General features: G+C 37.2%; 1 protein-coding gene across 2 annotated transcripts in view; it reads right to left on the bottom strand.

Annotated features, from left to right (window-relative positions):
* Positions 1-14,006, bottom strand: part of WNT7B (Wnt family member 7B) — a 65,053-nt gene that overhangs the window by 15,588 nt on the left and 35,459 nt on the right. For both annotated transcript variants that reach the window (XM_072400271.1, XM_072400270.1), the window contains exon 2: positions 6,652-6,878. In XM_072400271.1, the coding sequence (XP_072256372.1) occupies positions 6,652-6,878 (227 nt within the window). The remainder of the gene's footprint in view (positions 1-6,651; positions 6,879-14,006) is intronic.

Here is a 14,006-nt window from a genome sequence, read left to right as displayed (position 1 = left end):
ATATGATGAGAAGGTGCTGTGGGAATTGATTGGCAGTACACCCTATCTAAAATATGTGCTGATGGGGAGAGGGGCCTTAAAGTTGAACCAATGATGACCGCTGTCATTTCCTATGGGGTAGGATTCAGTAGCGTGCCTCCTGTTTGTCCTCCCCACTCAATACAGCTCTCATTTATTTTACTGTCGCTGGAAACAACTAGAGAGCATTTTCAGAAACAGAAATAAAACTTCTGTACACAACTTTACAATGTAGAAATATTGGTTCTAAATTGTAGGTGACAACATCAGGCCTCCAACCATAGCATAGAGCAGATTAGAAAGTTGGCTTTGGGGTGTCAGTCACACAAGAGGAGGAACCTACAATAGCAAAGGGAAAAAGTAAGTAAATGTTGTTTTTATGTGCCCTAGACACTAGGTAGAATGGGATAGCACATCACAAGGTTTTTTTTGTGTTATTTCTCTGTTAGCTTTTAAGTCATTATTGAAAAATGTAGTACATTTCATGACAAGTCCACTTTAAGGGTTCCCTGAGGATCAGTTTTAGAATGTTGGTTCTATGGCAACAAAGAATTCATGGATAAATATTAGTGTTTACACAGTTCCTGGCACGGCTGGCACACACATCACTTACAACACAATACTTCCAGGCAGCACAATGGCACTACTGCAACCTGGGAAAAGAAATACGTTTGTCTTCTCCACTGTTCACAGGCGGCTTGTTGGTTGCCATTTGCTGATTGCTGTGTAATTACATGGGTGAACTGCTGCTTGTTCTTGGCCTTGTTCACATGGGAAGCATACCTGTGTTAATGTGCAGGTGAAGGGAGAGGTGGGAGGACAACACATACAGTAGACCTTGATGGTAAAAATGAGACTTGTTGTTGATTAAAACCCAGTGGGAGTTCTAATTCTTCCCTAATGTATCCAAAACTACAAGAAAAGTTTTGGGTATAGAAGTACTTTAAATATTAAGGACAAAAGTATCACAGATAGACATATTTTTCCTTTAAAGCAATGTTATATTTAGATTATACGCCAGAGTTATACAGATAAATAAAAATGATTATAGCTAATAATGTCCATGGGCAGCTTGGAAGTAGTACAAACCTCTCTAGACATGGCACCATAAAGAGACAATACAATACTAAGTTGCCCGTCAAATATCTGTAACAATAACCTTCTGTTCAGGAAAGCGCCAAAAATAGAAATATCATTTCTGATTAGGAGAACATTATCTCTCATTCCCTCTTATCAGCAGAGTCTGATTCCCCATTAAAGGTTCGAATTCTCTCTCCTCCCTGTCCACTCCTAGTGTATAATCTACAGCCAGATAATTGGTTTATTGAAAAGATAATAGCGTAATAAATAAATCATGGTTTATCTGTATCGGTTACCCAATATCATTATCTCTCCAGGCCGAAGAAGGTCTCCCCGTTTCTGGCACCAGCAAATGGACCTTGAATTATCATTTTTGGCACCTGTAACAAAAGAGGCTACTATGGGAAGCTTCACTAAGCTCAGCATACCTGACATGCTTTATTTTATTACTTATTTTTATAGTTTTTTTACTTTTTTTTTCAGAGCCACAAAATTTATCCTTACCAAGAAAAAATGATGGCAAGATTCCAATCTAGGGCTTAAGGCAGAACTATAACATCTCAAAGCTGCATGATTCCAGCTTGGGCCCTGTATGTTGTTGGCATCAGATAAAGTGAGCAAATGAATAGGGGTTAAAGGCATACCATAGCACCACTTTACATGGTGTCAATTATTTACCTTCTATTTGCTGTATGACTTTAGGGGAATGCTATGGTCTAGGTCACTTCTACAACAGATTCGAGCATTTCTTCTGCAATCTAATTATTTCTACTTGCAACAAATGTGCTGAAACAGGCATACCTATTTAGATTTGTTGCAGACATATGCAAAAAGAAAAATGGCATGGTACACCCAAACAATGCCCCATTTCCCCCCCCAAAAAAAAAACCTTGTTTGAAGACAGAGCATTTTATCTTAGTAATATTTCATTTTTTTCTACCTGACCTGCTTTTTTGGGAGGTAGGCCTTGCACTGTAATACAAATAAAGACATGTCTTATTTTGGTAAGAAAGGTCATCCCTTTTTCATACCTCCAAACTTTGTGAGGGAAATGCAGTTTTTAGTTATAGAATTTACCCATAAGTCAGGTAGCATTACTTTATTGTGCCTACTACCTGTACATAAAAGAAACATTTTTTTTATTGTGAGATAGGGGTTATGGACAGCCAGCAAGGCTTTGTCGGGACACTTGCAAGATAAAAGTGTTTTCATGTTTGGCTCACGGGATTCCGAGCTCAAAAACTACTTCCACCATGTCAGGCTTAGCATTGAGGGAGGGCAACAGATGCATTGTCACCTGATGGGTTAGTGACAGATAATTATGGGAAACACATCAAAGGGAGCTCTGAAATTATATATAAGCTTTGCACAAGAGAAGAGAAGAGAGAAGGAGACATTTGAGTCTAGCTGGATTGTTAGTGGTTGTCAGTCTGACCACTTACAAATGATTTTCTCCTTTCACCTCTCTGCATCATAAGTACAAAATGCCAAGCACTTTCCATTTTAAAGGGGAGTTATCATGTCTCCAAGTACTCTTTTGAAAAAGTTTCAAAGACAACTGTTTTTTTTTTTTTATTTCCCGTTAAAGGGAAGGCATGTGCACATGTTGAGTAATTTTTGACTTTCAGATTTTAATTGCTTGTTATATAATAGATATATAAATTTGTAGAATAACTACATTTGGACTCACTGTTTGGTTGTGGACAGTAATTATTGATTAAGCATATACAAGTTGCATCCTGTGCACAGATGACCAAGTACATCCGCTGAAAGATCTGATAATTTCTATTCGGTAAAAATACTCAGAAGGGCAGAATCCTATACATGTGTGTGTTTTGGGACCGATTGATTATTGATCAGAATATCATTTGGAATAGTCAGTCAGTCACACAATTGGCAGAAGATTTGCTGGAGTGTGTAGAAGATCTAAGAAACAATAGTGTGTTGCTGGAGATAACTTTTGGCTTCTCATCATGAAGTTAAAAAAAGTCCAGGTAATTAAGAAGGACATAAAAAGAACCCTGAAGGCACCTGACGGAGGATTCAAATACATTTTGATGACTGCGTTTTACTTTAATGTGCCTCCAAGTAAACATTTCGGTCTGTCCACATGCGTATTTAAAATATCTACCTGGCTTTTACCATGTAAGTTGAATTTCTATTCAACATGTACCTTTTTACAAGGGTGCCAAAGAGTTGACCGTTTAAACCCGAAGGTTCATGAACTTCACTTTTTCCAACTGTGATTTTGACATCTGTATTGGAAAACTTTACATAAACATCCAAATGGATACATTCCTTTGCCATAGGCATAATTTCTGCTTGTACAGATAAGTGACTTCTCTTTATATATCCTAAGGCCAACATTGTCAAGAGGACACATTCCCCTGCTCCATAAAAGGAGAAAAGATCCTAAAGCATTCATCTGAAGCCTTTGATGGGGGCTTTTGAACCCAGGGAAGGTCCACAGGCTATTTTTTTAAAGTTTCATCTTAGGTACATAGATTCTGACATTGTTTTTCTATGCCTCTTCCTGGGGCTTATTTAAGGCCTGACACACGGTTAGGAAAGTTTTTTTTACTGTAATAATAATTCATCCCCTTAGGTCAACATGTGCCCTAAAAAAGCCATCCAGATTTTTTTTCACCAGTGTGACCTGTTTAAAATGTTCATTATAAAATATGTGTAATGCTTCCCCTGGCCATAAAGCATTTAAGATGATCATTCAGTCACTTACTTCAGTCTGAGAAATTACTTAGTTCCTGAAAATTGTCTGTTTAGCACATTTAGCTTTTGGCATCAACTTTTTTGCCACAAACAATTTATATCTCATATCACACATATATCAAAATGAATTTTGCACACTGAAACAGTAATAGTCATTTGCTTTCTCAAAAAAGCCCACCTTTGATCTACATTTGTATTTTTTAAGTGATTTCCTAGCCATTCCAGAATAAAGTTTAGTCTGCAATTCTTAACTTCTATGTAAAGCACCACCACAGTAATCCCTATTTAATCCTCGGTCTTCAAGGTGTAATAGCACTGAGCAAAGAAATGAGGATCCTGTGACCTTCCCAATGAGGGGGGCATTGTCATGGAACCCTACATTTAAAAATGTATGATGTAGGGAGCAATGCTAATGTAATTACACTTGGGAATCTAATCTAAAAACAACTTGATTATAAAAAATTCATGGCTTGTTTCCAGGTTGTATATTGAAAGGACATTAAACGAAATGTGAATGCCAAATGAGCACTTTCTGTTACTCACCTTGTTTTTTGCAAGTGTTTTTTCCTGAGGTATTTACTCAACTATTTTGAGCAACCTTCGTGCTCTCAGGTCCTGCCTGTCTCCTGGCTTAATGTCAGCAATGTCCACCTGCTGGTGTTGTCTTGCCTGATCCTAAATGACAGATAGACCCCCTTCCTTTGTGTTTATATAAGTTGAATTTATAGGTGTTTTTTAGGGTAGGCAAAGGGTAAAACCCTGCCAGGGTATTTTTTTCTATGTAGCATTGGTGAATTTTCCCTTTACTTCATGTCCCAGTGAAAGTAATAGTAAGTAATAGTAACAGAGGAAATCACATAATGGGTATAATCTTGCTGCTGGACAGTTGCTCCAATTAGAACATTTCCTCTTTTTCTGTTCTACAGACAACTTAAACATTTTGGATTTCGCCTTTCTGTTTTGGTGACAAGAACAAGTAGAGGGGTCAGTCTCACCAATTGGGACACAAACAGCAAAAACAAATTGACTAAAGTTCTAGTGTTCTCCCCAGCCCCTTTTATCTGGGCACACCACCCAGCACTTTTCAGTAACCACTTGGCTGTTTTTGGGTGGTTACTGAAAAGTTGGGTTAGGATACAGGGGCCACCACGCACCCACATGTTCTTCGCACCCAGCTTAAAAAATTCTAGGGAGAATACTGAGGTCTAATCATTTTCTTTCTCTATTCAAAACTTTGCCTAGAGATAAACTTTACCTTTTTTGTGATTAAAACATAAGCTAAAAAAATCACAATGTCAAAATAAATGTTTGCCTTGATTCTAGACAAAAAAACATCCATCTTACAAATCCCATATACGCAATAAACACCTTGTCTGGGGTCAAAATAATTGCTCTGTTTGAGTATTCAGAATAGCAGAAAAAAAAAGCGAAATTCTCATTCCATACTTTGTTTTTATGCATTGAAACAACATACTAGGATACTTTAAATCTTAAAGGGGTGCTGTTATCTAAATTGTAACAATATACAAAATATAAGATATGTATAACATAAAAGTCAGCTATCCTAGCCACATTATTATGCTGGTGTTTGTCATGAAATATTCTTACTGGAATGGCTCCTAGCCACAGTTACACCCTACTTTTATCCTGGAACGTAACCTACATCATGTCTGATGTAAAACAATTCAACTCAAACGAACTCATATAATGTTTTTCTTTGTGTGGATAGACAAAATTGCTTTAAAATGTGTTGAGAAAGAAGGTACACGCATATGATTTCAAACCAGAACTCCACAAAATGGCTTTTGCAGGACAGGCTAAGTTTAAAGTGTAAGTAAATCCTAACAATTAACCTCCAGATTTTGTTTTGTTTTTGGCCTTTTTATTAAACCCCTGGTTATTGAGGTGAGAAAAGGGGGAGGTGATCTGTAAACCTATAACATATCATACCCCAGAGAAGCCTCCTGACCTTTTTAACATACCCAAATAGTTCATTGGTGTAAGTGGTAAATGACCTCATGGCTCAATGAACTCCTAGCAAGCTTTGGTGCAACCCTGGGGTTTCATGAAATCCTGCTTGAGAAACACTGCTCTAAAATGGGCATATTCATATTTCATAGATACAGTGCATTGCATACAAAATAAAAGTAGAAGACTGGTAAGCTGATTTATATATATTTTGTTCTTGAGTATTAAAACTAATAAACCAGTTTAAAAAAAAAGCAGGCAGCACAAGACAAGTATGACCGAGCTGGCAACCATGCCACCCTACTATCTCTCAATCCAGTGTGGCCAACAAAGACCTGCCCACACGAATGAGGCATAAGGAACGAGGATTTGCTGATAACATAGGCTGGATTTACATAACTTGTGTGAAGCATGTGTTGACATGCTTAAAATGCACTTGTGTTGGCATGCTTTTTAGAGTGTTGGGTTGCTGTGTTTTTCTTTTCATTGCACATGCCAAAATACTAACTTTTTTGCTTGTTGCTGCATGTTATGTTGTGTTTAAATGCAACACGTTTCATGTTCACCCAGTGGTCATTAACACAGTGCATTGGTGTGAACCCGGCTTATTGGAAGTGCTGAGTTTTGTATTCTGTTCAGCCTGCACTGAGCAAACATATGAAATGTGCATGAACCTTTCTTACACATACCTTGTGGAAACTTGCATTTTGGAACACTAGCCTAAAATGACAGGTTCACTTTAACAAATGGCCTGCTTAGTAAAGGAAGCTTGAATGAAGTGAGTTTTGATAACATTGAAAAACAAATCAAATAAATTCTTTGCTTGCTATTCATTCCATATAGGTACAAAATGCTTACCTACTCGTAGCTCTTGTCCGAATACTGTCCTCTCTCCGAGTGCTGAGCAGTTCCATCGGGAGTAGCGGAACTGATACTGGCATTCATTGATCCCCATCTGTGCCCCTTCTCCAATAACTATAATAGCATCCGGGCGGCTCTCGCAGATGGCTCTTTGCCGAGGCGCCAACCCTGGAATCTTGTTGCAGATGATGTTTGCTCCCAAAGCCACCACGGATGACAAAGCTCTAGAAAGAAATAAAAAGGTTAAACAGAATGAAAACAAATGTTCTCTCAAAGCCTAAAAAAATTCTGTATATATAAAAAAATAAAATATTTAAATTGAGGACATTTATAAATGTCAATTATATTAACAGAAAAATATGTTAATTGGTATTTTTAGGTGATATTACTGTATATTAGGTGATAATGCATTTTGTTTTTCACATGCTATGTCTGAAATGACCAAGTGTAAGACATTACTTACGTTACAATAATAACTTAGGTTACAATAATCAATTACTTAGGTTACAATAATAACTTAGGTTACAATAATGAATTACTTAGGTTACAATATTTACTTGGGTTTCAATAATTAAAGGAAATCTATATTATACAGGGCCCTGTTCACACATGCGCGGTGTAACCTGCATTAGTGAACCAGTGGTGCATTTACTGAAATGGCACCCCAACGCAACAGGTCTGCAGTACATCACACCACACAGTACCACATGTACAAAAAAGGATCTATCTATCTATCTATCTATGCTCTTGGTGCCCAACCTATTGTCTGTAAGTGATTACTGCCTGGTTCCTTACTGATCCTAGTACTGGGAGTGGGACCATTGATAAAAAAAGATATAAAAAGGTGTTGTAATGGCAGTGATCACTACATCCCCACTCCATGACAGTCTCCTGGAATTGGTTTTCCATCTCAAACAACACCTGTGTCATGTCTGTAGTCCGTAGTCCTTGGCCATCTAATCTTAACACAACATTTTAAAAGTTAAGGTGGCATGGGCAAAACTACCCCATAACATCCAAGGCACCTGAAACTATATTCTTTGATATTATTCTGTGTACTCAAAGCATGGAGCCCCTTGCATGTTTATCCAGATAAAAAATTAGAGGAAGTAAATCTGAACTGATGGGGCTTTGAATGACACTATCAATGGACCAAGGGATGAGTTCCCAAGGACCATTTATAGTCACCTCACCCTTATACCATTAACAAAGCAAACTTCTATAACTACATTCACTCATCTCTAGCTACCTCTAAAGGAACTGAGAATTCTATCTTAGTTCCCACAGAATCAATTACTTGCACTTTCATTAAACAAGTTCAGTATACAAATTATGTAAAAATATACCCTTTGGTATATCCTTTGCTGTCAGCCCTGTCCAGCAGTCTATTATTAAACTACTGACTCTTTGAGATTACAGGACACAGGACAGCTCTAAATTTCTAACATGATCAAAAGGTATTTTGATCAAAATCAAGGTATAACAAAACTCAATGCTATTTCCCCCCAAAGCCCTTGCAGGCTTGCAGGAGAATGGCTTCAGGTGCAGGGCTTCAGGCTACCTGTTTGTGAAAACACAAAGACTGTCAGGTTATCCTACCTGGGGGGAAACACAAAAGGGTCGCTACAGACTTACTCCATAAGACCTTGCAAAGCAACATAGCCACCCTCAAACAGGAAGCATATTTAGCAATTTAGAAGCTAGATTTCAAACAAATGGTAGCCAGCAAACCAGAAGCAAGGTACAGGCATGGTAAGTGCTAAGGTCAGCAGAACTTTATTTAACTTTTTATTTAATAGATCAAAAGGAGGCCAATAAGAGAAAAAAACACCCTCTTTCTATCCCATAAATGCACCTCAATGACCAAAAAGGGCACCCTTATTAGACAAGGAACTGACAGTTTGCCATGCACTGGCAGGACATTGAAAAAGTCTAAAAAAATCAATAGATGTGCTTAAGTCCTCACATTTGTCACATGATCCTGGTAGTAAGCACAGGGACTCCAAAAACTATTTGTTTTAAAACTGTACAAGGTAAAAAGCACTAACCACAACAACCGTCTGGATAATACTTTAGGGGGATCACACTTTGCTTTCTGTGATTTGCCCTTTTAGACTAGTCCGAGCCTTTAGCTTTCTAAGCCCCTTCCTATTCTGACCTGGAAATAACTGTCACTTAGTTAAATATTTTAGGTCATTAGTCTACTCTGTCTCTTTACATTAGGGATAAAGATTACAGTGACCTGTCTGGACTGCATCTTCAGGTTTTTGTTAGGCAGACGAGGCATGGGGGCGGCCATTTTGTTCTAAGCACTGATGTCTTCTGTCTGGTGCTGAAGAAACAAATGATATTTGTAGTGGAAGACAATGTTGTAACAACATAGTCTGAGAAGCAGCTTAATTTCCAATGTCCTTAAAAGGCATCTCTATGGTCTTTGTCATCTAAGTTACAAGGGTAATAAACTGCTTCGTAGTTGAAGATAATATAGAAAAAAAAATATAATTTTTTTTTTATTATTATGGAATCAGGGGGTTATCCAAAACAACAATGGTGGAGTGATATTTTCCAGCAGGAAGTTCTTGTCATATCAATGATAAACAATATCATATTTTAGATATTATATTTTCCCCAGGGAAGGAAACCCGTAACAGCAAAACACTCCAGGAAAACAAGACAATTGCGTTCCTCCTTTTGGACTTTCTTCATTTATATTTTAGTGATATCAGTAACACTCTGTCTAGTGCCTCTTTGGGCAAATTCTCACTACACTAATTCATTATTTTGTACATTATTTTCTTTTAACAAAAGTAAATTGTTTATACTTACCAAAAAGCCCCCCTTTCTTTGCTCTCTATTTTTTCATTTTAGTTCCCTTTTTACATTTTTGGTAAACTAAACTGCTACTTCATTGGGTATATTTTTCATTGTTTTTGCATAAAAGAGAAAGCTACATCATCAACCGTTATATAAATATAATATGAAAGGTTCATGGGACAAAAGACTCAAACTAATTTTAGAGGTATAGATATAACAAAGCAGAGGTACATTGGGTCATTAGAAGGATGACTTTTGAAAATTAGATAAAAAAGAAGGATAAAGAATCATAAACAATATACATGAAAAATAGTGAAAAGATCTACATTGTGTCCTATAGAGGGCTGAGGAACAAGGATAAAAGGAAAAGCAGAAGTGGGGTTTCAGGGTAGTAGGGTGGAGGATGATGAGGGATCCAGCAGAAATTAGGACATTCCACTGCACTAAGATTAAGCCCCAGCAGAGAAAAGCATATAAAAAGGGAGAAGTGGGTGGATTAAATTCCTTTCTGCTTGATCAATACAGTTGATTTTAAGTTATGTGGACACCATGCAAGTTTGTTTGGAGAATAAAGAATTCTGCAGGTGATATGCACCCACATCTGAGGTAGATACAGTGGAGGACCTAAGAATGGTACCATGGTTTCTATGATGTTCTAGTTAGGCTTAATCAACTAACTGCTCACAGCCAATCAGTACATGATTGCTTAATTCTGGGGTTATGCATGTTTTGGGTTCTTCCTGCTGTCTAATCTTTTTTTTAAAGTTAATTGCTCCAAAAATCATATATTCAAATGTATCTTTTTTGCAACCATGGTATATTATTCAGAGGGGGGTTGCTGTAGTTCTCATCTCCGTGCTCTGTAGCTAGCTCACTGCTTTTCCTGCTAATCACCAAAAATCAATCTAAAAGCCTTCCTCTACGAAGTAATTGAAACACTGCTGCTTATCTACCAGCAATGCACTCCCAAGTCTCTTAAGCCTTATACACATGCTAGATTTCTGTTGCTCAAGATAATTGCTCCTAATTGTCTCAGGGAAAATCTAGTAAAGATGTCCCCTGACATTATTTTATGAACCGCCATTCTGGATCACTAAACAACAGATCACTCCTTTTTACTACGAGAGAGAAGGCAGTCTTTCCCTCAAAAAGCAGAGCAATGATAGTTCATCAAAACTGCAAATTAGAGTAGTATTCTGCAATGACCATTTTACCCAGTATTTTCATTATCATAAAAACTGTGGTCCTACTAAATGTTTTATCTTACATTTCTTTAACTGTGGAGTGAGGCTACTGCTATTGTCGGTGGAAATATTCATTAACAATTGTTTCAAGCTATCCTTAGGGTTCTCCACTGCTGAAGAAATTTAAGAGGAAAAATTCAGCAGGAAAGGTCATGGCCACATTTTTTGATAAGGAAAGTATTTTGATGACTCACTATCCTTAGAAGGGCAAAAACATTTATTGCTGAATACTATTCTAACATGTAATTTCAATTAAAGGCAATAAAATGGTGGAGGATGCTGCAGATGCTGCTTCTCACAAGGCTCACAAGACAATGACCCTTCTGAAGAATTTGGGGGTTTAGTGCATAAAATATCAACCCTATTCACTAGATACTGCTTCAGTTCAGTTCAGATCAATTTTCTGTTTCCAAACCTTACAGAAATGTAATGAATTTTAACAATTCAGAAATGATAGCAACAGTGGAACAGTATTTTGGTGACTTGACATAAAAACAAAATTTTAGAGTTAAAAAACTTGAGAAACTTCAGAAAGAATGTGCCAAGTGTGCTGTATTTGAGGGTAAATACCTGGAAAAGCATGTTACATGGCTCCAGGTCATTCCCTTCTTGGTTAGGCCTAGAACATACCATACCCTACAATATAACAACTTTTATTTTTACCAAGTGTACTTGATTGCTTTCAATATTTACAAATCCAGGTGCAGGCTGGTATCTGCTAAATCTTTTTGATGCTTAAAGTTGATCTGAAGAGGTTTTCTTTATCAAAAACAGTTCTACTTCTAAAGTTTACGTCAGGCACACTTAAACTGGGATGAAAAAATGTATAGGACACTTAACAATTGTAATTTAGTATTGCTTTAAAAAAGGGGGGGGCACACTACGTGCAAAGTACAGCTGTGCTTTAGGACAATCCTTATGTGTACCTAAACAGTCGGGAATTTCCATAGACAAGAACAAAAACTTCAGACATTAAAAACACATGGTTAAAGAGGATTGTGTGATTGACTACAGGAATTATACTGTAAAAACAGTAATGACTATTGAAATGACTCACCTATGACAAGCAAATTCAGGGTCACAACCACTAAGATATACAACAAGGTTGCAGACAATGCAACATGAGAGTAAAGCGGAGTGCTTCCACTAACAGCTCTTGAATGATAAAAATGGATGACCCTGTTGTAACAGCCAAAAATAAAATCGCCTTGTTAAATAAAAAAAGCTCCGATGGGCGCTGATATCAGGGTTGTAATATCAGCAGCTGTCTCTTTATAGAACGACACTCTACAGCAGCCATTTTTTAATCAGGGTTCTGTGGTTCCAGACGTTGCTGGGGTTTCATTAAGCTGTGGCTTATTGATTTCACATCTAATGGCGTTGCCTAACTCTGGCACCAAGACTACTTGGCAGAACCACTTACATGACATCAATTTTTTTTATTTCTCTGTAAGGGTTGCATTTTGACCGCCACCACAAATTTTCACCACTAACCCTAAATGAGTTTGTTTTAGCAGTGTTCCTCACAACATTTCAGGTTAAATGCTGAATAAAGAGTTTTTTTTTACCAAGGGCTTTAGAATAGTTGTTGGTGGTGGGGTCTTTTTAAATAGTCATACCAAGGTAAACAGCAATATATTAAGATGTCATACAAAAAAGGGCTGTTAATATGAGTAGATGTTTAGCATCTGGTTGCTAATCCAGGGTGGACATCAAGCTGGTAAGGTAGTTTAGGCTGTAGTACTGTTGCTGTGTGTATGTACTGTTTACAAACAATTTTTCATGATTCATCGGAATCTATTGGCGTCATTTGCTCATGATAAGAATTTGCAGAATGTTGAAGTGATTGCACCATTTAAAGGCTCCTTAAAGTATAATTTGATGTATACACCTGATTACAATTTCTTGTGACAAATGCTAATATGCAATGTTCCCTAAAGGTTTATGCAAAGCCAATCAATAATATCTCAGATAATCTTTGCAAGCTTGTGTAGTAGTTTCAAAAGTCATTATTTTTTAATATCTGCGGCTTTTATTAGAATATCCCTGGTGATCTTGCCATGAAATCTTGCAGATGGTTCCTTTTATAGGGTGGCAGTGATCTATATATAAATATAATTATGCTCGACAACTAGAACATATATTATAAGATCTGTATTTACTAGATCTATATATAAATATTATTATGCTCGACAACTCGAACAGCAGACATATAAAAGGGTAATAGACATATCAGAAATGACTCACTGGAAGTAAACAGAGGAGAGAGCTGAATATTCATCCCTAAGTAATATATACCAATCCCTGCTGCAGATCCAGACACCTTGCATCATTGTTATCATTTAATTGTCGTATTGTATGCAATATTGACATAAAGCCTAAATACACTTTATAAATTACAATACAGACTGAAATCTTCAGACATTCATTCCTTTTAGATAACTAATCACCATTGTCAATGGACAAGACTTTAAAGAGAATGAATCCCTAACATTTCTCCTATTGTTCCCTTTTGGTTGGTTAATATACTATTAAAAGCATCTCTTCATATCTATCTGTCTTAAATGTGTAAAAAATACCTGTTGACCTAGCTCACTATAACTCTCTTCTCCTTCTTATGCTGATGTTATGTACAGAGCACATCCTCTATTCTTTTCCCAGCACAACTTAAGCTGCGTACACACGTCCAATTTTTATCGTTGGAAATGAGCGAGGAACGACCGATTGGCCAAAAATCGTTTGTAAAAAAAGTAACCAACGACGCCGACGAACGAGGATCGTGCATGTTCTGAGCATGCGCGATGAACGAACTGTCGTTATCTGTATGTACAGGATCGGTGCTATACGATCGTTCGCAGATATCGTGCAGGATCGTTCGTCGTTCGTTTACAAACGATAATAATTGGAAGTGTGTACGTAGCTTTACTCCTTTCCCTGTCCACCTCCCTCTCTTCTCCAACCCGACACTGCCCCTCATTTGTTTTTTCAGGATGCCAAACAGTCCTGGGAAATCCTAAAACTCATGTCCAAAATATGTTATTATCCATTCCATGTTGTCTGACAGACAGCAGCCAAAGATTACACAACTATTTGTATACATTGTACACCATCTAATTGGTCTTTACAATCAAGACAGACACAACTGAATCAGAAAGTTTAAGCTGGTCATTGGTTGCCATGGTGGTACATGGGACTTCCAAAGCCATCCAACTGTTTACTTGTCTGGGAAAAATATAACTCTTGAGTCAACATGTCGTTTTTTCTTTTTGGAAGAGAGAGGCACAAATTGGTACC

The sequence above is a fragment of the Pyxicephalus adspersus genome, chromosome 2, assembly GCF_032062135.1.
Source record: "Pyxicephalus adspersus chromosome 2, UCB_Pads_2.0, whole genome shotgun sequence".
NCBI classification, from domain to species: Eukaryota; Metazoa; Chordata; class Amphibia; order Anura; family Pyxicephalidae; genus Pyxicephalus; species Pyxicephalus adspersus.
This window is presented reverse-complemented; position numbering and strand designations above follow the sequence as displayed.